This window comes from Cinclus cinclus, chromosome 18 (assembly GCF_963662255.1).
Source record: "Cinclus cinclus chromosome 18, bCinCin1.1, whole genome shotgun sequence".
Taxonomy (NCBI): domain Eukaryota; kingdom Metazoa; phylum Chordata; class Aves; order Passeriformes; family Cinclidae; genus Cinclus; species Cinclus cinclus.
This window is the reverse complement of record NC_085063.1, coordinates 9,670,930-9,698,119: the sequence shown is the minus strand read 5'-3', so window position 1 is coordinate 9,698,119 and position 27,190 is coordinate 9,670,930. Positions and strand designations below refer to the sequence as shown.

Here is a 27,190-nt window from a genome sequence, read left to right as displayed (position 1 = left end):
GAGCCGTGTGGCAGCAACGAGCCTCATGTGCCAGGCCACCACACAGGGGTGACACACATCTCACCTGGCTCTGGCTTCTACCAGGATCTTCTGTGCTGGTCCCCAGACAGCTGCCTGCCTCTCTTGGTGTGTATTCCCCTCAATTCATGGCAGGGTAAGCTTCCCAGTGCCCAGACAGTCTCATGAGTGCTAATCCCAGCTGTGGGGCACGGAAGAGGTGCTGGGATCCCAGAGCTGCTAGCCTGGGCTTTGAGTTGTGCTCTCACAGCAGGTCCTGGGGCAGCTGGATTTTTGGACCACATCTGCCTCTGCCTGCACACACTGATAAAATGTTCACAAGCCCTTCTGCCTCTGAGAGCTCTGAAGTCAGCTCTGCTGTTTTGCAGAAGCCATAACTTGGATCCAGATTTCTTCTGAAAGTACCCTAAAGTGTTACCAATGTGGTCCCAATCCTAAACCCAAATCCTTTCTCCATTTGCCTGATCCTCATTCAGCCCCAGTCTCCACAGTTTCTGGAGGGCATTGGCCAAAGTAAAATCTGTATAAAGTCTGCATCTGCTGTGCTAATGATCACTGTTGGTCCCAAGCAGTCATTTAAGCCTTTCCAGACTCTCTGCCTGTACCAGCTGAACGCAGACCACATCCTACACAGGTATCCCAAATTCAGAACTTTATTTATAAAATGGCTCATACAGGGACACACAGTCCTGAAAGACAGGGCAAAACCACTGGGCAGGGCACAGTGAAACTGCTGATGGTGACTGGAGCTATTGCCAGGGGCTGCTTTGTGGATGCAGAGCTCCTTTCTGTGCTGCTCTAGGGACAAGCTCGTGTTCTTACACTGCTGAGTATATGCCAATGAATGTCACCATGCTATGTACACACTTCGATAAGAACTTTTCCCCTAAATTAGATGGAGGAGATGAAAATGGCTTGGCAAAACAATGTGACTTCAGAAAGGATCCCCCGAGAGCTCGGGAGCAGCTCAAGTGTGGACACGCAGTGAATTTTTCAAAGGGCTGCCTCCATTTCTCTGTTCCCTCCTTCCAGGTGAACTAAAATCCATAGAAGGGGATAGTGGGACAATAATTTATTCCCTTTGGTGCTATATTTAGATCATTCCTGCCAGCCATGGTGGGAGAAAGAGCCCAACAGTTCCCAGCAAACACACAATGATGAACATCCAGAGGAAGATCCTGTCAATGACCATTGCAACATACTTCCAGTCTTCCTTCACCTGGAACACAGAGAAGAGAGGACAATTATTAATTTTTACTGGAGATTAAAATTTATTTTAATAAATAAAACTCTTAGAGCTTTACTCCAAAGTAGGATATTTTCATATAATTCCAGAGACAGTAGGGAGAGGTCCCACTGATACTTAATGGTCCTCTAAAATGGCAAAGGTTTATTCCATCAATCACCAGAGAGTTTCCCAGACTGCAGGGGTGTGCATGTGAAGTCACAAATCTCTATGGATAACACACCCCTGTGGATAATTAAAGTCATCTACGCACTCACTCTCCCATTTTCCAGCAGCAGCAGCTGTAACTGGGTGTATAAATGAGGCTGTGATTCAAGATGGGGCAGTGGGGGATAAGAAAGTATACATTTCCCCATGCTCATAAAAAGATTTGCCTACAGATTAGCAAAGACAAACTCTTCTGTGAAAGGATTTACAGCTTTGGGTGAATAAGCAGTGAAAATGAACCAGCAAATTGAAGTACCCTCACCCTCCTTTTCCCCATATTTGCCTTGCTGTGGGTGAATTTTCCAGCAATTCCTCTCTGGGGAGGTTCAGTACCAAGAGGCAGAAATGGTAAATGACTGCTTCATTAAGAAACCATATATATATATATATATATATATATATATAAACCTCTTGTATTACATTGTTGCTATTAATTTCTTTCCCAGAAAGAGGCCTGAGCAGATGGTAAAGTTCTATTTGATATTACTGTACCCATTATGATTTCCTACAATTCCCCACTTGGTGATTAATAGACCCAAGGGCTGAAATTCAGCACACTGCCTTGTTCTTTGGGGAAAACATCTCAGCAGGAGCCCACTCAAACCTCCCCAGTGCTGTGAGTGGTGAAAGGAGACAGGGACAGCAAAGCTGCCAAAAATGCATTTTGGTAAAGGAAGAAAAGCAGGTATCAGTAAATGCCATTTGCAGTAGAGGATGTTTCCACAGGTACAGAGGTGTTGCTGAGCTCCTTGGCTCAGTGAGCAGCTTTGTGAGCTGGGAAATGAGGCATGCATTGGAGACCATATTATATTTTCTCTGAACAAAGCATTTTCAATTTCAAGAACACCTGAACGTTGTCAAAAGCGGAAGAATGGGTTCAATGTTTTCATTCAATGGACAGATTTATTTTAAAACTAGCATTGAATTAAGCCAGACTTTACTACGGAATAGGCAGAGAAAACAATCAGGCTTATCCTGCATCTTGTCACCTTCTTGGGAAGAATCATGTTATCTTATGATTGTACAACCTTCTGCACAACCATCTGTAATTAGGATAAGTAAAAAAAATATATATATATTCACCCTTGAAACCAAAGGGAATTCTCTCATCCAAGCTTCTATAATTTCCTTGGGTTGTGAAATGTAATTTATTCAAATTTATAAGATCATGTAGTGACAGGACAAGAAGGAATGGCTTTAAACTGAAACAGGGTATTATAGATTAGAAATTAGGAAGAAAACCTTTACTGTGGGGGTGCTGAGGCCCTGGCACAGCTGCCCAGAGAAGCTGTGGCTGCCCCAGCCCTGGAAAGTTCAAGGGCAGGTTGGATGGGGCTCTGCTTGTGGCAGGTGGAATGAAATGAGCTTTAAAAATGAGGTCTCTTCCAATCCAAACCATTCTGTGATTCTACAATGCTGTGATAAGAGCTCAGTGGATAACTCCCTTTTGCTGCATCTATTTTCTGATCTGTTCACCACTTGCTGAGACTTGGAGTTTCTGATGCTTAAAATTCCTCGTGAGAAAGGCATCTAAGCAAGCCCTGGATGATTGTTTTTATGGGATTAATGTCTTATGATGTAACCAATATAAAAAGCAAATCTGAAATTTCCCACCTGATGTTCAGCTGGAAAGCTGAATTGAATCAATAATGCCTCATTCTGATAAAATAACCTTCTTTGAATATTTATGCTAGTTAAAGTAAGTGCTAGATCACACAAAGAAAAGAAACTCGACAAGTTTCTCTGTGAGCAAAGAGGAAAGTGGGGGAAGAGCAACTTGGACAGGAATTTGCTTTCTAATGTAATGGTGTCTGCAGAAATACTGAGCCCATCTTGAAAACGATGGCTGAGAGTGCATCAGATGTCTGTAAAATCAATATCCAGCTTCAGATTGAGAGCACAGAGGGTGAAATTGGAAATTATGGGGAGATAATGAAAAAAAAAAAAAGAAAGGGGATAAGGGAGAGAAAATGATCTGGATTTTTTGTTTTGTGTTCTGCCACAATTGTAGCATTTCCTCGTGGTCCAGCAGCCCACGTGGAGTCTGATCCGCAGACATCTCTCTGACATCCATGCAGCTGCCAACATCTGCCACCACAACTCCTGACCTCTCTTTTGACCAGTTTTTAAGAAGCTCACTCAGAATTATTTTCGGGAAGCAATCGGGGAAGAACCAGCTGACTCGCCCACTCTCAAACTGCTGAAAAGTGGGAATGTGCAGCTCTGCCCTGGTGCAGCTCCCTGTGGGTCTGAGCCTCAGGATTTGAGTGGAGGATTGAGGTGCCTCGGTGACATCTGATCCCCGGGACCCAGAGTCTGCAACACAGATTAGAGCAGTCCCAGGTGGTTTTATTGTACTTTGTTAAAAATAACCCTGTGAGATTATCCTGTTTCCTCCCCCTCAGCTTTAGTCCTTCTCATTTTATTTTTAAATGCCTTCATATCAGAGTATTCCACAGATGCACACAGCCATGGACAGAACGCCTTCCCAGATGGTGCTGGTGGTGGCTGGTTATTTTAGCTGTTGTGTCACATGGAACTTGTTTTGCCTTTCAGTCTGTAATTAATTTCTAATGGCATTTCCATCATACGCTGGGACAATTCCGCTGTGCGTTTTCCCCAGTGCCCCATTGTGCCTGAATTGTTTGCAGATATCTTTCTGTAACAAACAACTGCCTCTTGCATTTCCCATTTTCTCTTCGCTGGAGCACTTAATTAAATGAGCTATTTACTTTTAATTTAGAAGCACTGCCCCTGTGGCAATGGAGCCTTAGAGGAAATTAAAATTAAAAAAAAAAAAAAAAAGGAAAAGAAAAGAAAAAAAAAAAGACAGGAACTTAAAAGAAGCTCTGTTCTCCTTCTGGGAAGGTGAATGTCTCTGGAAATATTGCCCACAAGACAGCTAGATGTGTCTCAGCAGCAGCACAAGAAGTGCCTGCTGATAGATTTATTGAAGACTTCCATGAAGAAATACCACAATTTGATTTTAAGATGAAAGCAAATTTCTGAGTACTCATTTTTCCCCCCAATAAATTCTCAAGTTATTAGATCCGTTCTGCTCCTCACAGCATGTTTCAGCTCCAGATCATTTTCCTTCTTCTTTTTCATTTGCACTGGGAGAAAAAAAAATTGTGCTTTCTTAATTTATGTTACTTGAGTCCAGAGAGAGAAAATAGTGCAGTCCCACAACGGAGTCAGCATTATCCCTTCTATCTGGAAACTCAAGCTCAGCCTTCTGTGCCAACCACAGCTGCTGTGGAACAGTGGAGAAAGGTCACCCCAAGTGCCCAGGGGAGCCCACAACCTGCCCACAGCTCATTGCTGGGTGTTTTCCTGGTGCCTTTCCTCTCAGCCTGGGCTGGCAGGAGCTTGGGTCAGAGACCAAAGACTCAAAGTTGCTCCTTTTCTTCTACTTTTGATGTTTAGTGCTGTAAATAGCTTTCTTCGCAGGATGATCACTTAGTTTCAAGAGGGAAGAGCAGCAGAAGGTATCAAAAGAAAATTTGTGGCTTCTGAAGACTGGTTCATTAAAAAAAATTAAGAGGAAGGAACTCAAATTATTAATTGAGTCCATTCTTGTTAACACCAACCAGCTCAGCAGGGAGAATCATTTGAAATGGGAAGTATTATTGGTATAATATTTTTTCATTTGCACCATGGGGAAAAAATTGAGCTAAACTCAACTGACATCCAAGGGTTTACTTGTGATTATTGCCAGAGGGAGAGAGCAAAGTTTAATTCCTGTACTCCTAATGTGCTTCTGAACTGCTTTACCCTGGCAAGGAGTTTTGGACTGGCAACTAATGAAGATGAGGATTCACAGCCCATCTCTGCCACAGATTTGTTCTGTGACCTTGAATAGAAAGTTTGTGTTTTGGCTGTAACTCCTCAACATAAGGAATTAACAGTTCCTTCCTCAAAGGGATGCTGTGAAGCAAAATCCATCGAAAAACAGAGGCCCTTAACTATGATACCAAAGAGTACAGAAACGGACAGTAGTATTTAAGTTTTTCTTGCTGCTGTTCAGTGCTGTGAAAAATGCAAATAAAAGACACTCTGCATGTTCAGGGAGTCTTGTATAAACACACTATGACTTGCACTGATTCTAAAGCTTAAGAAATTTAAACTGTAGACAAAGCTAAAAAGCACCTTTTGCAAATGGATCAGCCCAGACAAAGGTAGATAACACTTTTCTTCAATAAGATGACTAACTTCAGGTTATCTTGTGCCTCCCTTCATTAAGGCCATCATTAAGGCCATCATTACTAGCACACAGTATCCATAGTCCTGCAGGGAAGAGCTACAAGAGCTGTGAAAGGACGTGGCATTTGTTATGTGCATCACTATCTCCACGAAAAAAAAATCCTTTCAGCCTCTACTCCCTTTATCTATAGCCATATTTATCCCCACAGAATAAGCAGGAAATTTGTTCCCTCACCTCCCTGCACAGAGCCAACTGCTCCAGTGGAAGTCCACTAATGAGTAATCACATCAGGATAATGAGCCAAGCTAAACAGACCCTGCAGTATCCCACACTACTACAGCTTCCCACACCCACAGCCTACTTGGGCAATTTGCTTTCCTGGGCTCCACAGTCAGTGATTAATGAAAAGCAGAGAGTGTGAATTCCCCGTTTGTCAGAGGCTTAAATAAGGAATAAGTCTCTGTTCCTGTGAGATGGCTGCGTTTTTCTGGGTCTCTTACAAACCTAACTGCTTCTTTGCTTCCTAACAACAACTTTACTCCTATTTTCTGCTGGATAATTCATGGTTCTAGAGCAGCCCTGAGCATGACCTGGTTGTGTTGCCCTCTTGGCCCTCATTCCAAGACCCCAAGGACATCTCCAGCTGTGCCTACAGTGGGCAAAACCCACAACTGAGGCATGGCTGAGCCTGCCTCAACATGTCCCCACTCTGCACAGCTCAAGGCTTGCTGTGGCTCCCTTAGCAGCTCATTTTTGACTTTCTGAAGGAGAGCAGGCTTTGTTGGAATACTCACTGAGAAATCCGCATCCTCGGCCCGCAGGTGGTCCGCGATGTAGTGAACCCCTTCCACTGCCAGCTTCAGGGCTGGGGACATCAGCACGAGGTGCTGCTCTTTGGCCGCACGGCTCCTGCTCCCCTGGGCAGCTGTGACGACCGCCTCACCCTTTTTGCACTTACACTTGCACTGAGGGGGCTTGTGCTGGGGCTGCTCCCCATTGAGGTGGCACCGCTGGGACGCTGGAGAGCCACTGGAGTGGCCATTGGTCTGGGAAGAGTCCTCCTGCAGGTAGCAGTACTGGATGCTCCGGGACCTGCAGCGGATCGTCCCCTCCTCTGCCTTGTTGGGGCTGTACATCTGCTGGACACTCAGTGACCTGCCTTTCAAGACAGAGGTGGCCTGGGTGTCGCTCAGGGGGTGGCAGGAGGGCTGTGGAGAGGAGCAGGTCACCTGCACGGGCTCTGGGTGCAGCACCGAGTACTGCCCAGAGGGAGACTTGCAGATGGGGTGGGGCTTGGCTGGCTCCTCGAGGTGGGCACAGAAGGAGGAGGTGGGTGATGGCTCATTGCTCTGGGGGCTGGGGGAGGATGAGGTACTGAAGTTGGGTTCCACGTCCATCTCTGACCAGAGCCTCGGCACGTTGGTTATTTTGTGCATGGATTCAATGAGCTTCTTGCAATTGTCCTTCACTGTGGAGGGACGTTTCATGAAAAGGATCCGTGGCACCACGTCCAGGAAAACCCTCCTCACCCAGTCCGGCATCGTGTGGGTGCGGGGGGAGCGGTGGTGCACGTTGAGCACGAAGACCGTGATGATGATAGACAAGGTAACGAATATCATGGTGAACAGGAGGTACTCCCCAATCAGAGGGATGACCAAGGAGGTGGACGGAATGATCTCCGTGATGAGCAGCAGGAACACAGTGAGGGACAGCAGCACGGAGATGCACAGGGTTATCTTCTCTCCACACTCAGAGGGCAGGTAGAAGACCAGGACGGTCAGGCAGGAGATCAGCAGGCAGGGAATGATCAGGTTGATGGTGTAAAACAGAGGCAGCCTCCGGATAATGAAGGAATAAGTTATATCGGGGTAGATCTCTGTGCAGCACTCGTATTTCTTGCTGTTGTAATTGCCCACAGCGTTGATGATGACCCACTCCCCGCTCTCCCAGTAGTCCAGCTGGTCCACATGGCTGTGCATGCTCACCAAGTCTATCTTGGCTTTGTCGTAGGTCCAGGAGCCAAACTTCATTGTGCAGTTTTGCTGGTCAAAAGGGAAGAAGGTGACATCGATGCTGCAGGAGCTTTTATAGATAGCAGGGGGCATCCACTTAATTCTCCCGTCATAGAAGAGGTGAGCCTTGGTCAGGTGGGTGACTGCAAAGTCACCATCAGCACTAGGGACAGATGGAAAATAAAAAAAGGCTCAGACTTCTCCAGGACATGTCAACTCTGTTAAGGAAATAGGACATATAGTGCCTGGCTTCCAAATGACCTGAGAGATGCAAGGGGCACACCATTTCCAAACACCAGACCCATCTACTCTGTCCAGTGCATTTTGAGCTCTTGGCTTACTCAAGCCCTGGAATTCATGCACATGTCAGCCTTTCCCTGGCATAAGTCAGTTCCTTGATGTGATTGTACGCAGGTTTTCCCCAAAGGTGTCCGAGATGTGCTCTGGAATGGGTTGAGTTTGTTTTAGAGATGGGAGGAAGTGCTATCAGATAGTATAGCTGTCGGCTCTGCAGAATTATTTGTGACAGCTGCTAAAAATGAAAGTATTGGGTAATCACCCAGCCTTTTATGTGAAAAACAGCAAGAACATCCTATTAATAGGAATAGTGAACATTAATCTTTTGGTTTCCCAGTCAGGAAGAGAATTGGCTTTTGTGGTGTCTTCTCACAGGAACCCTCAACTGGGTGTTATCAGATTAATAAATAACAGCTCAGGACTTTGTCTTAGAATTGCATGAATGAATTATATTTTCCAGACTTTTGGAGGAAGAACTCGAGTTACAAACAGCAGCACTGCCAGACAAAGGGCAGGCTGCGCAGGGGGAGAGAGCTTCTGCTAAAACCTTGAGCTGAATTATTCAGGCTGATATAGATAGAAAGCTCTCTGCTCCTGCCCCGTGCTTCCTGCTGGAGCCAGCCCAGCCTGCAGCCACGTTCCTGGCAGTTGCCAAAAATCCCTGGGCCCTGCTCTGCTGCTCCCAGATGTGCCCTGACAGCAGCCAGGCAGTGACAGGGGCACACTTCTCCTCCTGCCCACCAGCAGCAAGATCATCAACACATGGGTGATCCAGCAGGGCTCCTCAAGCTGCAGAAGGCACAGGAACTTTCTAAATTAATTTCTTTAGGAGACCATTCATTTATAAGTAAAATTGAAAAAGAAAAAAAAAAAGTACTTTTGGGTAGTTTCATAGAATCATGGAATGGTTTGGATTGGAAAGGACCTTAAAGATCATCTGATTTCAACTACCTGCCCTGGAAGTTTCTTTTTTTTTTTTTCTTCCTTCCACTAGACCAGGTTGCACCAAGCCCCATGCACCAATCTGGCCATGAACAATTCCAGGGATGAGACAGCCACAGCTTCTCTGGGCAGCCTTGCCAGGGCCTCACAACTCACATCACATATTTCCCCTTGCCCTGTGAAACATCCTAAAAATGAGACTGGTGTAGTATTGGGAAATAGTGGCAGGATCTGGCACTTGCTGAGCTGCCTTGGCTAATGCTGTTTCTGGGCAGAGATGGAAAGATCCCCAGTCCTTAGGATCACAGCCCAGATGTCCTTGAGACAATTTTCTGGGTTGCTTGAATTAATGGAAAAATAAACTCAGAATTCTTGTATGGTGGAGAACCAGATTTTACTAAACTGTTCTTTGTTCTTAATGTTCTTTGGGGCAGATTTTGGAAGAGCCAAAAGAACACAAAAGGTGACAGTGCCACCTGTAAACAGGATTTTTTCCTAAAGATCTAAAACGCCTAAAAAAAAAAAATATATAAAAGGGTGGAAACTACATACAAGACTCTCACAAAGGGATTAAGACAAAATCAGCATCATGATCTACTCTGAAGCAAACAAACCTGAGACACTGTACAGTCCATCCAGCTCCTGCCTTACCTCTTCCTTCTTAAATCTAATTTATACTCCAGAACATATAATTTGGATGGAAACCACCATATTTTTTTTGTCCTGTTTTTTTCCAGATTGAGACATGAAACATGCACAGCAAGTAACAGTCCCATGCTTGCTGTTCTTGGTGGTTTTCTTTTTAAATCTCAGTAGGAATTTGGAATCTGATTCTGCATTTAATGATATCTCCGAGGCATGATTAAATTACTCATTAATGGAACAATATTTTTAATTGGATCTTATTAGAGAAAAGGGATTATGTGCATCCACTATGAGTGTTGCCCTTCTTAGGCAGACCAGTAAGTGGCTGGATAAGCAACTCAGGTGTGCATTTTTCTTTAGAAATTTTTTTGGGAAAAAAACCCCACCAAACTCTTGTTAAAATGGCATCCAGGAATGATAATAATTCATGTAACTGTGTTTCATTCCCTGAAATGCTTCCCCTGGCAGTTTTGCAGTTTCTGTGTGATCACCACACTCCTCTTCTGCAAGTGTAGATGGAATCATTGTAATGCTGCAGATCTTGTGTACCACTTGTTTCTGTAAATCATCTGCTTTTTAATGATCTTTTTTTTTTAATTGCTCACCTAACAAACCCGGCTTCATCCTGGGTCCTCTTCGGCTCACATATTTTTTCAAGCAACACTGGCACTGCCTTCCAGGCTGGATTTTGCTGCAGTGCCATGGCAGGAGTGAAACCAGCTGCAGAACATCTCCCTGGATTTAGTCAGTTATTGACTCTGAGGAGCCATAAAACACCCTGGGATGCTTCTGCCTCACCAGCCTACCAGGACTATGAAGGAATTCCTGACTTTACTCAGTGTGTTTGGACTTCTCATCGCAGTTCAATGCAGAGGAATTTGTAAGCAGAGTAAATCAGCCATACTGTGTACATAGAATATATCCCAGCCAGCCACATCATGCAAATACAGTGTTCCCATTTGTCTCACCCTTCATACATCCACATATTTTTGCCTCCTTCCCTCAGATTTCCACCCACACTGGACCTTCAAGCATATGTTTACTGAACTGGAAGCTGTGCCTGCTGGCACCCTGCCCATGCAGGGGAGCCTGGAGAGATTCTCTGTCCCCTCCTGCGTGTGACTTTGATTCTGCTCCTCTCCACATGAGAGAGGGAGCAAACAAGGTCACCTGGCTGTTGAGTGCCTTCCAAAGTCTTTCCCCAATCTCCTCCAAGGGATGAAGGTGAGACAACCTACCGCAAACACAGTCTGCAGTTGGGAGGCTGGGGAAAGCCTGTGTTCTTTTGCACAGCTTTGCTGTGGGAAAACCCATTCCTGCTCCTACAGCCTTGAATGCACCACGTGAATATTGCCTTAGACTGGCAGGTGGGAGACCTGATGTAGTGGGACAGGGAAAATCTGCAGACTTTCCTTCAGAGCAGTAGCCTGTTCTCATCTCACTCAGTGGAGACCACTCTGTTGTGACAGTTGTCATGAAAATCCATTTGGAAGAAGGCGTGAGTGCAAGGCAAACATCACAAGAACTGGAGAATTCAGATAGTCAGGCTCTCCTGGTTACTCTGACCTGACAGCTTTAAAAATATGCCAGTAACAAAGAACTGGAGCTCTTACCTTTTTATGTCAAACACAGCAGTGCACACCAAGAAAGAGAGAAGACAATTACTTATTTTGCTCCCAAGGAAAAGCTGCTGTGGGCTGCAGCCTTTGATTTCTCATTTTGAGAATAAAGGCTGCTCTTCTAAATCTCCAAAATTTATAAGGGTTTAAGGATGGCATTGCTTTATTGACATCTACCAGCCATGCTCCACTAAAAAGCTCTGCTGACAGAGAATTTTTATTTTCTTTTTTCACTTTCTATTTTCCTGCAGTTGGGACATACACTATCTCACAAAATTAAGTGTTCTTAGAATGCATGTAAATGAGGCACGCATTTATTTTAATTTCTGATGATGCAATTTAAATCCAAACAGACCTTTAAAAGCCTGAAAATTGTCTGTACACATATATGGATATAGTAGAATGTCCTCATTTAAAGCATTTCTCATCAAAGAGCAGTAACAAAGAAAAACTGTAGTATTACAAGGGAGCCTGCACCCTTTTGGTACACATTAAAGGGATGCTTCTGGAATGTTCAGATTAAAATTCTCTCCAAAGGGAAACCAGAAAATATTTTGTTTAACTACAGTTTTGTGCTACTCAAATGCACTGCTTGGAAGGCACTTCTTGAACTGTCTCCTGCCCAAAACAATCTGCTCAAAGCAGGTTAGCTACAAGAGGACCAGGACCTTACCCAGTTGGGGTTTTAAATATCTCCAGGGTTTTGGCAGCTTGGGTACAAAACTTCTTTGGTGCCCAGGGCAAGATGTGTGTGCACTGATGGGATTTCTTTAAGCCATGTCCCAGCTTTTGCTCGGTTTGGGTGTTTAGAAACCAGCAGTAACCAATGATATTGTGATTTCTGCTCAGCAAAACAGGCACCACTCTCAGCAAAGGCTGTGCCACGCCAATGGGATGAGCACAGGTGTCCCAGGAGGCTCTGGCTGTGCTGGGCTGGTGCATTTTGTTCTGATCCTCCCCTTTGCCAAGGATCCTCGCCATCACTCTGAAGGCAAAGCTCTTGCTCTGTCCTTGGCAGAGTGGTAGGAGAAGCCCTTGGGTGTGAGCAGAGCCACAGCCCAGGAGGGAGATCCCTCCTGTAGATCCTTCTATCAGCTCCTGTGCTGCTGGGTACAGCTTGGCAGCAATCCTCAAAGCATCTGACGACATCCCTTTCCAGAAAAACAACCACTGAACCTCCCAGAAGAATCAGGAGAGCTGAAGAATGAATTGGTGACTTTTTTGGAATATTATAAATACAGCTGGAGCACAATGATGAAGTATGTGCCAATGCCCACAAAGAAAAATGTCAAGCATGTTTCCAAATTTAAAGGTTGCACTGGGGCATCTTTTGGTATTTCTCCTCCAAAAAGCTTTGGGATGAAGCCAGTGTTACTCCATAAGTCTAACTGGTTACAGGCATCACAGTACAGATCAGGAGAACAAGCTGCTACAGTACTTTTCAAAAGAACTCTTTGTTTTTCCATGATTTTCAAAAGCTGCCTGAGAGATGATCTTATTACCCAGTCCCTTTGTGTCCATTTTATCATTAGGTGAGTTCCTCAAGATATGTCCTACTCCTAATTACAGAAATGTGTATTTGATTTTCCTTCACATCTGATTTTTTTTTTTTGTAACTGTGGAGTCTAAGGCAGGGATTACTTTCTGGAACAGTTAACCCCCAAAAGCACTGAGAAAAAAGAAACTTCAGAATTCTCAGTGTTCCCAGTAGCTTCTTCCCAGGTTTTACAATCACCAGGCTGTGAGACAAATGCTGTGAGAATACCATGACTGTCTAGCTGAAAACCAGCATTAGGCTCAAGGACATGGGCCTGGATTGCCTGGGCAGCTTTTAGCAGCTGAAGCACCTGGATGCAAACCTGTGCTTTCAGGGGTTTCTCCTCTGGAGCTCCTATGTTGAACAAGTGATTCAACAAAGTGGTGGAGAAGCAAAAAAAAATCCAACCAAAAAACCAAAAAAAAACCAAAAAAAACCCCCAACACACACTAAAAAAAAACCCCACAATAAACCACCACAAAAAATACAACCCCAAGAGCTTATTCCCTCATTAGAAAAAAAAATGCAATTTGTTTTTTAAACTTCAAAGAAGCAAAAACAAACTAAAATGCGCTTCAAGCCATTCATGAATGGAAAAACAAATCAATGCAGAGGATTAGATAATTCATTTAGAAATGATTTGGTGGTGCCTGAAGAGCCTTTACAACCTCAGATAAGGAACAGCCTGGTTTCTTGGCAAAGAGGAGGCTTTGTTGCTTCACTATGAACTCATATTCCTCTGTTATACATAAGTTATGTCACATTCAGTAGGAACTATTTGCAGAATCTTGGAACTTATCTCATCAAGCCTGAAAATTCAACAGCATATTAATTTCCCTGTAGGATATTAAATTGCTTTCAGATTCCTTATGAATGCTGACAACTACATTTAGTCTCCAGGCCAAACCAGCTGAATTTACTGATTTAATTTGGGTCTCTAGAGTGGGTAAATGGAAAGTTTTTTACAATAATGAGCCAAGATATGAGAGTAACCTCACAACAAAGGGTTAGGTTTCCTTGAAGATGTAAATCTGAAAGAAATTGAAATTTTACCATTTCTGTATACAGCAGAAGGGATATTTGTATAATCTTTCCTAAAAGAGTCCATCCCAAACAGAAATGCCATATTTCTTCCAGAGCATGTGATAAGCAATAATTAAGTCACACTAAACAGCCTGAAGACAGCAAAAGGTCAGTGTGGCCTCTCACTCTCTTCCACCAAGGTTTCTTTGCACATTCTCTTGCTCTCAGGGACCCAGAATCATGTGCACCTATGTTAAACACCCTGTAAACTATGTATTTATATACGTGTGTGTAAAATATGAGATGGACTCCTTGTTAGCATCACCATGGCTCATTGCTGTCATTCCAGCTGAGAAGCCCTGCCTGGAAATGCAGTTGGTGAAATGCCATGCACAAGAGCCTCACCTTGGCGTCCCATCACCCTGAAGGTTTTGCCTTTCATTTGCACTGCAGTCCCTAAAAGATGTGAAGCCTGATGAAGATACTGACTGCAGCTCCGGGTGTGTTTGGTAGGAAGTTAGGTGGAAGAGAGAAGAACATTTCAGGGTAGAAAAAATTTTGCATAAAGAGAAAGGAAAAGATAACACTGAAGACACGTGGAACTAATGGAAACCCACAAATGTCTGGTGCCTTGCTTACATCCATGTTTAATTCATGGATAAAGTAACCAATTAAAAATGCATGATAGACTCATGACAACCAACAGACAAACACATGGTTATTAATGCTAGGTATGGATCAAGGCTGGGAAGCAGCTTGGATTTGGGAGCTGGGGCGTGAGATGTCCCTGTGTCAGCAGGTCCCAGGACAGTCAGATTTGCTACTGCAAGTCAGAGCAATAAGGTGGGCAGGACTGAAAGACTCTCACTGCCCAGAAGAGGCTGACAAGGATTCTGGAGGAGCTGCTGTGGCCAGGAGATCAGAGCCCTGGAGCCCGTGTAGAGACTCAAGTGACAGCAACAGTGAACTGCAACAGGAGGGCAGAGGGGCAGAGCGTGTGAGGGGCAGGAGCCAAAGGCTGCCCAGCTCAGGGTCTGGGTGTCCTGGACATCTGGGGGATGTCTTCAGCATGAAACTCCAAAATGTCCAGAGACCTAAAGGATACCAAGGTCTCCTGGAGTCTTCCTCACCCCTAGAAGTGTTCAAGGCAAGGTTGTGCAGGGCTCTGAGCATCCTGGTCTAGTAGAAAGTGTCCCTGCTCATAGCAGGGGGTGGAACGAGATCATGTTTAAGATCGTTTTCACCCCAAACCATTCTGCTATTTTGTGATTCCTTATTTCCAGGCCCCTCCTTGCATGGACCATCCTCATCAGCTGTGTTGACCCAAGGGAGAGGAAGCAGAGGTGACACATCAGGTTCTTCTGTGCCAGTAGCTCCAGCAAAAGGTTGGTTTGATTCACAAAGATCATGTGGGGACTTGTGCCACATCATTTCCTTTGGCACCGTGGTCTACCACAACCACCAGAAGCTCCAAAAATAATAATCCTTGCCATTGTCATTAATTAAACAATGAGAATGACAAGGACATTATTTTTTTCTTGGCTGCCAAGTGAGGCAGTTGAGTTGCAATACTCATGCTCAGAGTGTGTCCCTGGAGGGCAGGAAGGTCCAAGTGCCTCTGAATGAGTAATTTCCATTGGGCTAATCTCTGAAAGGTGCTCAGTGAGGATGCAGTGATTTCCAAGAGGTTTGCAATCGCTAAACACCACTGAGGAGCAGGAACAAGCTAATGGGAAAGATAACAGCCCCTGTAGTCTCCAAAGCTCACAAACCCCTGGGCAGATTCCAGCTTCAGCCATTTATTTTGGTTTTTAAAGAGAAGCAAAATCATATCAAGCTAGAACCAGGTGACTGTTTATTAAAATCAAGCCTGGCTGCTGCTGTGAGGGTTTTCTCTGAGTGTCAGCCACACGCAAAGATGCTTTTCTCTGATGCCTGCAGCAAGTGTTTTCTCTGGGGCCTGTGCTGGATTGGGGGACTGGGATATCTGACATCCTGGGAGACTGGAGAGCTGTGGTGGGGGCTCCAGGGAGGAAACAGCTTTGGCACTTGGGCAGCATTTCCCAGAATATCAACAGGTTCCAAAGGAAAGAAAGAAAACCACAACCTGCTCCCTAGGAAGTGTCCATACAAGGGACAGGTTCCAAGCATCCCCTATGAGGAACAAATACCTATTTAGAAATCATTCCAAAATGGTATTTAGCTGACCTGAAATGCCTGTTTGTAGCCACACCTGACATGCTTCAGCATATTTTCCTCATTTAAGCCCATCCTCAGTAATTGGCTTTTCCAGTTGATGGTGATGAATTAGGGGAGAGCTCCTGGGTGAAATGAAATTGAAGAGGACTGAAAGCTCAAATCCAGCTTAATTGTGCATCTGACATGTGAAGAGAAAACAATACCTGGCACCTCCCAACAAAACTGGCTGCCCAGAGAAAGGATCATTAGGAGAGCAAAGCCCTGTGATGAATGTCAGTCATGTCACTTAAGGCATGTTATAGAATCTACATGAACTCTGACCACAGAGACCAAAATAAAGTGGAATAATTGCAGGAAACACTTTAACCTCATGAGGAGAGAAAATTTGCAAGGATGAATTTGCCCTCTGGTCACAGAGCTCACACTCACTTGTTGTAAAGGACAATGTCTGGCCTCCAGATGAGCTCTGAGGGGATTCTGATGGATGTGACATTTTCATATTCCTGGGGGTCCCAGCGCAGCTTGTAGTCATGCCACTCCTGCCAAAAATGAGATGGTTGTGAAGCTGGGAGAGTTCAGCAGAAAAAAAATTTAAAGAAACACGAAAAAACACATATTTGGGGGTGCTCACCTGCTTCACCCACACATTCGTGGTCATCATTTGATTTTTCTCATCCTGAAATGCAAGATCGGATATTGGTTACAGGAGCAGATTAAGAGGCCCAAAGAACCCTCTTAATTTCCCTTAATTGTATTTAATTTGCGTAATTACAAATCACCACTGCAATAAATATAAGTTCCATCTTGGAAATAAAAAGCAGATGTTTCTGTCATTTGACACAGGACAGGGCACAGCTGTCCGATACCACTGAACAGCTGAGCCTGCACCTAAGCAATCCTGTGAGCAGATGGACTGGAATTTATTAGGGTTTTACTCAGTGCTGATGGATTCAGCCTGGGATGAAGATTCCAGGTAGAGGAAAAAGCTCCCCAGCCTGCCTTTGACCTGAGCACTGAAGGAAGGGAGTGATTGATATATAAACCCTTACTCACACACGTGTAGTGGATTCCAGGGCTCAGCTTCTTCTGCAAGGGTGTTCTCCTGTGAAACATTACCCATGGACACAGTTCTGGAAACAGGAAGCTCAGCAGCATTTTTCCTTCTACCAAATACATGAACTCATGGCACTACTGATTAAACCCCAGCTGCTCTGCTGACATGGAATTTTTGGGCAGCCTGGTGTATTTCCATCAATGGGTAGACTTTTTCCCAACTCTATGCACAAATAGTATGGGAAGGTAGGACTGTATATACATATTTAAATAATGTCAGGCATTTATAATGCTGCCAGCACTGCAGTAGAGTTAATTACTGTTTGCTGCTTGTCTTTTGTGCCCTCTGTAAGTAACTCAGATGAATTACGTGGGGCAGAGCCTAATGCTGCTCTGACTAAGTGTCCCACCAGAGCTCAGGGTTTATTTGTGTGGGGTTTTTTATCTCTTGTCTTGGCTGGCATCATACCCAGCTGAGTTGGCAGGGCTCGGTTGACAGCAAACTGCTCATCATCAACCTTGCACTTGTGGCAGTTCAGGATTGATTATGAACATTAAAACCCAGGAAGTTTGGGGAAAAACTCTGCCTCCTTCTCCCTGAGCCGCCTCATTGCTGTTGTGGCACCAGATATAAAACCTGAGCAGAGATTCTCTCTGGGGTTAGGGGCCAGAAGCACACAGAGGAAGGAGGAATACAAAAACACTCCACTGAGAAACAAAGGGAGAGAAAATATCCAGCTGCTTCTTTGGGTGCCAATTGGAGATGAAGAATGCCATGACCTGGACAAATCCTTGAGAACTTGCTTCTCTTACCACTTTGCAATTCAAGCACCTGAGGGTCTCCACCACAGCCTCTGCACTGGGCATGCTGGTGTAGCAGATGCTGCCTTTTCCTGGAATTCTCCTCCCTGGGACTACCCTTTGTGGAAGTTCCTGCCCATCACCACACCATCCTCCTGACCCGAGTGAAGCACAACTCCAGTCCCATGGCATTATCTGAGAGGGGTTTGCAATGTGCTAATGACCAAGTTCCTCCTCAGCTGGTGCAGCTGGATGCTCCTCATGGAGCCAGCCCAGAGGACAGAGGTGACTGCACAGCCACGGGGGTGCTGCACTACCTGGCCCCTTCTCTCAAGGTGAACACAGCACATGAGGTCCTGCACAGAGTCCAAGTGTGTCTCTCTGTGGCTGCTCCTGGACACATATTTGATCTCTCCCCCCTCATTTCTGGTCTCAGAAAATCTTCATCAATCCAGGGTGAGGTAAGGACATGCAGGAAGGTAGAGTTCCCCATTGATTTCTGTTCCCCTGCCCCCAGCTTTTGTCAGCAGGAGCTGGGGTTTGAATATAGCTCTGATTTGCCTTTCAGACTCCTTGTCGTTGGGAGCTGAGCATTGTCTCTAACAATTGCAGCAGGGTTTGCACCAAAACTGTCACTGTCGGGAAGGGGAGAGTTGCTGAAGAGCCACAGTGGTGGCAGGAGGGTCACCAGTTGCAGGCTGGGGCAGGAAGGGTGAGAACTCTCCTCCAGCCATGCCCACAGGTCCTGACACAGCTCTGCCTGCAAGTTGCACTTCTAACCACTGACACAGTCTTAAGATTAATTTTTCTTAAGTAAACTGGGAAAGCACTTTGAAGCAGGTATATTGATCCCCTCTCTTCCACGATTCAGCAGCTGCATAATGGAAAGTCTGTCTCATGCCTCCACAGTCACTAATGTCTCATCTTTAGTCTTATCAATTATTCAGATAACCATGCAACTTCAACATTAGCAACTGCAAACAGCCCTGGATCCCTCAGGCTGAAGTAAGAGTGAGGAGGGGAATGGGAGACCATTGCTGTGCTGCAAAGCTGGAAGTGGATGACTTCTGCATGAGGAGATGAGACTCTCCAGAAGCTGGTCTCTCTGATTCCCCACCTCCTGAACCATCTCAGCTGTTTCCTTTTCATCTCAAAAATCTGATTTCAAAATATGAAACTATGTGGATAGTCATCTGCTACGATTGTCCCACGCCAGTAATGTCTTTAGGTTTCATTATTCTTTCCATTATCAGAAAAATTACAGAATGGTTTGTATTGGAAGAGGCTTTAAAGCTCATCCATTTCCAAACCTCTCCAACACCTCCCACTAGACCACGCTGATCAAAGCCTCATCCAGACTGGCCTGGAGCACTTCCAGGGCTGGGACATTATCACCCCTCACTTTCATTGTAACACATGACTACAGCAAAAAGTGACAGAGAGTCCCCTCTTCTGAAAAATAAAGGGGTTGGACAAGATGGTCTTTAAAGGTCACTTCCAACCCAAACTATTCTATGAAAGCCAGCCCAATACCTGCTCAAGCAGTGTGCAGCTGCACGGACACTGTCCTGGGAAGTGCCATGTGCAAATAGGGACAGGAAGGAGGAAAAGGCAGGAGCAGGATCTGCACAAGCTCTAAAGCCTGTGAGTGTGTCTGGCATCTGCAGCCTTGCAGGGACCTCCTTTGTCCAGCACTTGACCCCAACACACTGTGCCAGAAAAATCCCTTAAATACAGTTTCAGTGCACATCAGTCTGCACGCACACCACTCTGTTTTGTACAGGGCATATGCAATTTGCACACGTGTGACTTCTATCTGAGCAAACACTCAGAAAGAATTTTCTTGTTAATGTCTGCCAGATTAGCTAAAAACCCTCAAAACTTTCATTTGCAGAAACCTCTTCAGCCAATCTCTCTTCCCAAGGTGTGCAGAGCACTGTCCCTATCAGCTTGTGTAAATCAGTGTTAATGATCATGGCTCAAATTGCAAATTAGGTATTTGATTTATTCTTTTGTCAGAATTCTCTGACATTTATGCCAGCAGCTCCACCGCCCCGCTGTGATCACTCCCATGGGTTTTGACAGGGAATTTGGGATTTTGCCTGTAGTAAATGAAGAGTAAAGGATCCACTTTGATGATCAGCTACTCACATGAGTCACCCCATGTTCCACCAGGTCTGCCTGCATGATCACTCTTCTCTACTGAGGGCAGAGCCTTCCCAACCCAACCCTGGATCAGTCAGTAAAGCCCACATGAACCAGGGGCCTCTCCTGGGCCCCAGCCTGGCTAATCTTGGCCTTTGTGACACAAAGAGGTTGCGCTTACAACATCGATGAGCTGGGCGATGGACAGGCCGAAGCGGACGAGGACCACGTCCGAGATGTTGGCCACGGGACGGGACCACTTGTTGTAACCAGAGAAGAGTTTCTTCAGGAGCCGCTCCTCTGCGTGGGCTCGGGTCTCCACATGGCCAAAGGCTGTGGGGAAGGAATGAAACACCTGCAGGTCCATGGGCTGGCATAGCTGGAGCCTTGTCCAGAGGGGAACTCCAGCAAACCACAGCGATGGGCACTTGGGGACACACAGGAGGGTGATGCTACTCAGCTGATCTCTCTTCCCTCTATCCTGACATTGCCAGGTATTCCTCACTCTTTTCACCCACTGTTACAGAGCAGGACTGGCCTGAAGAAGGTGGGGGCACCAGTAATACCTTTTTGAAAGCATTACATGAGCCATTCTTCCCTGAATCTGGTCTAATTTTTACGGCCACTTTGCAGCAAGTATCTAGCACTGGAGTCTGCAAGCAGGGAAGAGCGATGCTAGGAAGGCAAGCCAAAAAGGAAAAAGCAGCCTCCTGCTGGGAGATAGGGATTTTGGATCAGATTTACAGATGAAAACTGGCATTACATGTATCAGGGAAAAAAAGGCAGACTGAAATTCAGGTCTTTAACCTGCTTAGTGGATATTTCACAAAAACAGTGGGAGAAGCAAGAGGATGGTGGAGAGCACAAGTTGGATAACAAGATCCCACTTTTGCTCAGGCATAACTTTAAAAGTTGGAGGCTGCAAGGAGCGGCCCTGACCCCACTCGTAGGCTCCAGGAGGTGTCAGAGGAGCCTGGTGGTTTTTTTAAAAATTAAAGCCACGTTTCATCCAGGGGCTGCCGGAGGAGCTGCACTACTGTGCCGGCTCCCCGACAGAGGGGAGAGGGAGCCGGGGGCTGTCCCCACGTCCCTCGTGGAATATGGCTTCTACTTAGTCTTTGGCTGCCCTGGATTATACAAAGGGAAGCATTAGCTGAGCGCCGGCTGTGCTCTCCCCAGCCGGAGCTGTAGCCCCGAGACACATTAACACACTTTACCCAGGGAAGAAAAGCGCAGGAAAGAAGCAGGATGCTGAGCCCCTGCTGTCCCCTTCCCACGGCGGCTTTAACCCTTTCTCCATCAAATCAGACAAGGAGCAGAAAATAAGGGCAAAGCGCTGCTCAGCAGAGGCTGGTGCTCAGGAGACCAGAAATGATGGGGCAGAAGGGTGGAGGAGTCAGGGAAATTCCCTGCGGACAGGGGCTGGTCTCCGCAAGGTGTCTTTGAGAGGGGAAAGGGAGGAAAGAGCTGAAGAGCGGAGCAGGGGAGAAGAGCTTTCTCAAACTTACCGGGGAAAATGCTGGCACACAGCAGGAGGAGGAGGTTTCCCTTAGGCACAAGAAATCCCATCGTGGAGCAGAGCTTTAGTGCGCAGAGTCTCCCGTCAGGGCAACTTTTCCACTCTGAGTCTTTGGATCCTCCAGGTTCATTCCCCTAAACTCCTTTCACTCTCTCTCCCTCTGGGAAGGGATAGCAGCTGGTGCTTTGTTGTGTTTTTTTTTTTTTTATTTTTTTTTTTTCTCTCTTCTAGCTCTTCCTCCTCGAAGGATGCTCTTTGCTGGGACGCTGCTGCTGGTTTACTCACAAGTGATGTGCAAGGGCTGCAGAGAGCTCCTGTGAGAGCATGGGGTGCCCAGCCTCCTCCTGCTGCTCCTCTCCCCTTCCTCCTTGGCTTGGCTGATGCTTTATTTGCTGCTGCTGCTGCTTTCAGCCTTCCCCCAGCCCTTGGGGCAGCCTTCGCTCGGGTTTTGCTGCTGATGGGCCACCGATGATGCTCGGAGTGAGCACAGCGTGTTTGTATATTTAATGTAGTCAGAACTGCCCACCTCCTGCTTAGGAGGAGGAGGAGGAGGAGGAGGAGGAGGAGGAGAGAATCCCTGCGGTCCAGCAAACAGGCTGCAGGGAGGAAAACTTTTGCAGGAGAAATAAAGGGGGAGATCCAGAGCCCAGCTGCAGCCAGAGGTGGATATGGGGCCAGCTGGGATCTTTATAGCACCGGAAGCCCAAACAGTTCTTAATTAATGAAAGCTGTCTCTTTAATCTCGTCCAACTGCTTTTCAAAATCACTCTGGTGTAATTAGACTGAGATATTTCTGGCTTGGGCATGTATCTTTGCTATCAATAATTACTGGAGTGATGAACCTGCCCATGAGAACAGGGTCTGCTGTGCTTGGTGCTGTGCAAACACGTAGTACAAATACAAATACCAGTGTCTGCCCGCAGGAAATATTGCAAACCAGGGGTGAGACCGAGACAAGGTCACCTGAATTTATCTGTATGTTTGAATGTACCTTAAATACATCACAAAAAACTCTACTGAAGTCTTGAAAATTTAGTGGAGGAAAGGATAACTCCTTGTAATAGCAGGGAATTATCACTCCAGCCCTTCATCTCACATCCCTGATTCCTTGCATGGGAGGCATGGAGTGGAGCTCTCCCCATTTTATTTCAAAACTAGCTTTGATATTAATACAATTACTTCTACACGGATAGCAAATGGATTTAATTTTCAGGCAGGGGTAGTGTTGCCAGCTGCAAAATTAATCAGTCTATTCTAATAATATTAACTACATATTTTATGTATAATAATTTCCCTACTCCCAAAGCATCTCAAATATCTTTCAATATAATAGATTGCTCACAGCAAATGGGCAGGATTAAAGTCACAAGAGAAATCAGGTCTGTAGTGAGATTATAAATAATGTCAGTGTAGTATCAAACTTGCCTTGTTTTTCTTATCTGATCTCTTCCTTAGCAATTTTCAGCCTATCCAGTGCCAAACCACACCATATTTTCCCACTTTATGGACTCCTATACAGTTGCCTGCTTTGCTTTCGGAGTCCTGACTCTCACCTGAGCACCTGTGATATGCTATAAAAATCTGTAGTGCTCATTCCAGGGAACCATCCAGCATTAATTTAATAAGAAGCAGACGTGAGATCAAATTAACTCAGAGCTGGAGCGTGGGATACATCCTGAGAGCCAGCTCCTGTTCAGCTCTGAGCACCTCCAGTAACAGGGGAGCAGAGGGGCAATCACTCCTCACCAGGGTTAAAACAGCATCACTCTGTCACCTACTGCAGCCACACATTCCCAAAATAGCTAAAAAAACCACAAAAAACAAAACCTCTTAGCATTTCTTTAAACACCTTTCCTCTGTGGCATCTGAAGTCTCCAGGCTCTTGTACTCCTTGTTATGTCCAGCCCTTCTCAGTTCTGCCCAGCAGAATTAAATGAGGGAATCCTGGGTTTCTGCCCACCTACATCCAGCCACAAGCACCAAACACAGCAAACAGTGGGGAATAGGATTTCTGAGGCCATTTTTCAGCAAGGCTGGTGCTCTGCACAGGTCACACACTGAGCAGCCAGACCCAAGGGATGCAAGATCAACTATTCCCTTTTGAAAACCTTGGCCATAAATAATACAGGTATCCTTGACTACAGGCCCTCCTGTGCAGAGCTGATTCAAATCCCATGGACAAACCCCATCCATCTTCACCTTGCCTGGCTTTCCATGCTGGCAAGCAAACACTGCCTTTAGATTAACCCTATAAATTATTTTGATTAAAAAAGGATTTCCTTCTTTTGGAAATTAATCATAAATCACTATTTCCTATGAGTGAAACGTTTATCCCTCACTTCACTGGCCATGTGGGGAATGAGCATATTTTACAGTGGTTTCTGTGCCTTCAAGTGACCTTGTTAAATCTCACTGCCAGTTTCTTTCTGCATCATTGGGCCATAACAAAATTTCCATCAGCTCCTGTGTGTATTTGGAAGGTGATGACTTCCACTGGTACATGTGCAAGGGACTCTGACTGGAACAAAAGATGCCATTTAAAAGCTTTAATGATTTTTTTTTATAGTCATAGAAAGCTGCAACTCCAGCCTGATTTCCAGAGACCTAGCTCTGAATCTCCTCATTTTTATTATCTCCCTTTGTCCAAGAAAGACATGGATAATTTAGGTGATCCAGATGTTCAAAAAGCTGATTGAAACATCCCAGCTATTGAAGATTCTAGATGGAACAAAAGAGAAACAAGGCAATGTTCCCCCATGGCTTCCAGTGAAATCTCAGACTTGTCCTTGGAAAAAGGGATAGCCAGTAACAAGCTCAGTTCTGAGCCATTTAGTGGAATTCCATGATTTTGCAAGGACCTGGTAAATCTTGACTGTGCCTTCTTGCATTCCACAGGTCCTGCAAACCCCTTGTCTACTTTAACCCTGTCTCAAATAATTTTTATTCTATAAAAGGCAGTGGCAGAAGCTGGTTGAAGGTCCCTGAGAGGTGGATGCCTGCACATAAACTGTGTCTAAGTCCCCTCTCCTGCCATCACTCATTCAATATTGAAAAATCTCAGCTGTTCAAGGAGGCAGAAGCAGCTGCGCTGCCAAGGAATCCTAGGATTGCACATTTCCTTTGAATTTGCTCTCTCTCCATGATCTTGTCTTGGATGACACAGCCAGCCCTCCAGGGCAAGCCCTTGGCCTCTGTTTGTTTTGTAAAATGTCATTTGGATGTTTAAATCTACAAGAGTGAAGCATTATAATGATAATATCTCCTTACCCATTGCCCATTTGGGCTTGGCACAGGGGACAGCACAGGTTAATGGAATGCTTGACAAACACCATCTTTGCATCCAAAAGGGATCAGGATTTTTTTTCCTTGTCTCTCAGTTCCTGTGACAAAGATTTCCCCCTCCTGTTCCTAACTGCTTTGTCATCAACAGAAGCTTCAGGTGGAGCAAAAGCAGAAGGAAGAAAACCAACAGTGAAAGGGAGAGATCTCCTTTCAGTGAAATGTGCACTGAAATGAGCAGAGCAGAGGGATGTGCAGAGCTGTTCCTGAGCAGAGCAGGCTCCATCTGCCTCTGGGGAAACCTGCGAGGTACTGCTGGCCTCTCAAGAGTGACTCTGATTTATTCATATTCATTTCAGTTTGTTTCTGAAGTGGCAGAAGGGTTTGAAAGACCTTTTTAACTAAATCAAAGATTTTTTTACTGTGTAAGAGACTTTTGGCCATGCAGGGGAGCTGAGACACCTGCATGGGAGTAAGAACAAGAGTAAAACAACAGTGTAGGAAATTAAAGGGATTCAAATCCTAATGAGCACACAGAGAGGAGGGAGAGATGCTGCCTGTAAATGTAGGAATGATTATTTCTGAAGCAGTGGATATAATTATGAAGCTCAGGCTTTTCCAGGCTTCTCGTCTTCTTGGAAACTGGCTATGGAGTGGAGGTGTTTCAGCCACAGAATTCTACCATATCCTCTTATTATTCCGTGGAGCACCCTCATGGCACTGACCAGACCCTGCAGACCAAGGCAGTGCCATGTTTTTGCTGAACCTGACCCCCAGTGAGAACCCAGGTGTGCCAACACCTCTGAGATGCTCCAAAGCTGCATCTCCCACATGATTCCCTTCCAGACCAGCATCTCTCTCTAGGTGCACACAGTGAGCAGCCCAGCCCTGGGTACTTGGGACAGCACAGGCACACATTGTCCAGTCAGGGTGATGCCTTAGGACTTTAGATTTTCTATTTTTCAGATCCTGTACTCCTTTAGTGTATAACTCTAAAACTCCACAGCCTGTTGGTTACTGCCTTCCCATTTTATTCAGACAAAACAATCCCTCTCTGGGCCTGAAACTCAAGGACACCCTACTGTCTCAGGCCCTGAAAAGTGAAAATAAAGAGTAAGCAGAGCAGGGCACAAACTGGGGGTAAATCACTTCATTACCTGAAGCTATAATTGAATGATCAACCCCTGACATGTAAATTAACCAAACTTACAATTGTGGGAAAAACTCATGACCACCCATCTTGAGTGTAGCCCCTCTTGGAGGCTTTTGACTGCCCAAGCTGTACCTACTGAAGGCCTTTAATAAATACCTGCTTTTAGTCTCTTAGTCTTGTCTAGCCTCTGTTCTAGGCAGCCCGTCCAAGGCATCAAGGCTCTCCAAGTGCTGAGCCAGGGCAGCCCCAGGGCTCCATCCATGAGGGGATGTTCAGTGGGGCTTGGAGCAGAGATATTCACACTCCACAGCAGGGCAGTGTGCCTAATGCAGCCTCTCCCCCTCCTCCCTGTTCATTCATCAGGGCTTGAATCCCAGCACAGGAGCCCTGATGCATTAACCTTTTGTGCTGCCTTGGAATTCTCAGGCATTGTTAGGCTGGGAGATGCACTGAAGGAGCTCAGAACCTGGCAGGATTAACTCCATAACGAAGCTCTGGGGAGAATCCAGTTGTATTTACCTCTGAACAGCCTGTGCTGATGGAGAGCGGGGGAAATTCTCTCATTCCTTCTGTCTCCAGACTTGTTCCCACCTCTGTCCTCCACAGCAGCACATTGATTCTCTCTTTCTCTGACCAATGACTCATCAGCAATAATCCACACATTTCTTCCTCTCTGGATTTCTCTTCTTCCTGTTGCTCACTCAGGCTTATCCTGGAAATTTCTGAAAAAGGCTCTTTATTAATGAAGCAACAGGAGGATTTGTGGTTCTGGCTGTTCTTAAACAAAGCAACAAACAAAGTGAGCCGAGCATTGAAAGAGGAAATGAAGCAAAGCAGAAAGTCGTGGCCTCATTAAGACTTCCAGCTCTACAACTATTAAAGGGCTCATGTTACAGATCAGATAAACTTCTACATCTTATTTGTAAATGCCAGACTCCATTGTAAAGAGCCCATAAAGAGCAAGGAGGCAGATTCGCTTCTCTTAAGATCCATGAAGATGGATTTTTAATTTAGAGAACTGAAGCATGTTTCTCCAGACAAGTTTGTTCTCCAAGGATAGCTTTGGTTTCACTGCTCAGCTTTGTGGATCTAAATTAGGCTCTTGTCCTTCCTCACCAGAGGGCAAACACTGCCCAATTTACTCACTGAAGAAATCTGGAGTTGAGTGACTGACAAATCCTTTCCTCTCCCCAATCAGCTCCAGCAACAGATCACAACTTCCCAGCCAGTGCAAACCTGTCTGGGGTGCTGCAGGCTACAGGCAAAGCAGGGCTCATGAGAACAGGGTGTA

The 27,190-nt window shown here is 45.5% G+C and overlaps 1 protein-coding gene across 1 annotated transcript; it reads right to left on the bottom strand.

Annotated features, from left to right (window-relative positions):
• Positions 1 to 1,111: 1,111 nt before the first annotated feature.
• CHRNA4 (cholinergic receptor nicotinic alpha 4 subunit) lies at positions 1,112 to 22,105 on the bottom strand. The gene is made up of 6 exons (XM_062505359.1): positions 21,457 to 22,105; positions 20,130 to 20,281; positions 16,581 to 16,625; positions 16,379 to 16,488; positions 6,470 to 7,850; positions 1,112 to 1,237 (listed from the first exon to the last, which is right to left on the bottom strand). The coding sequence occupies exons 1-6, from the start codon at positions 21,515 to 21,517 to the stop codon at positions 1,112 to 1,114; spliced, it is 1,875 nt and encodes a 624-aa protein (XP_062361343.1). The 5' UTR covers positions 21,518 to 22,105.
• Positions 22,106 to 27,190: the final 5,085 nt, after the last annotated feature.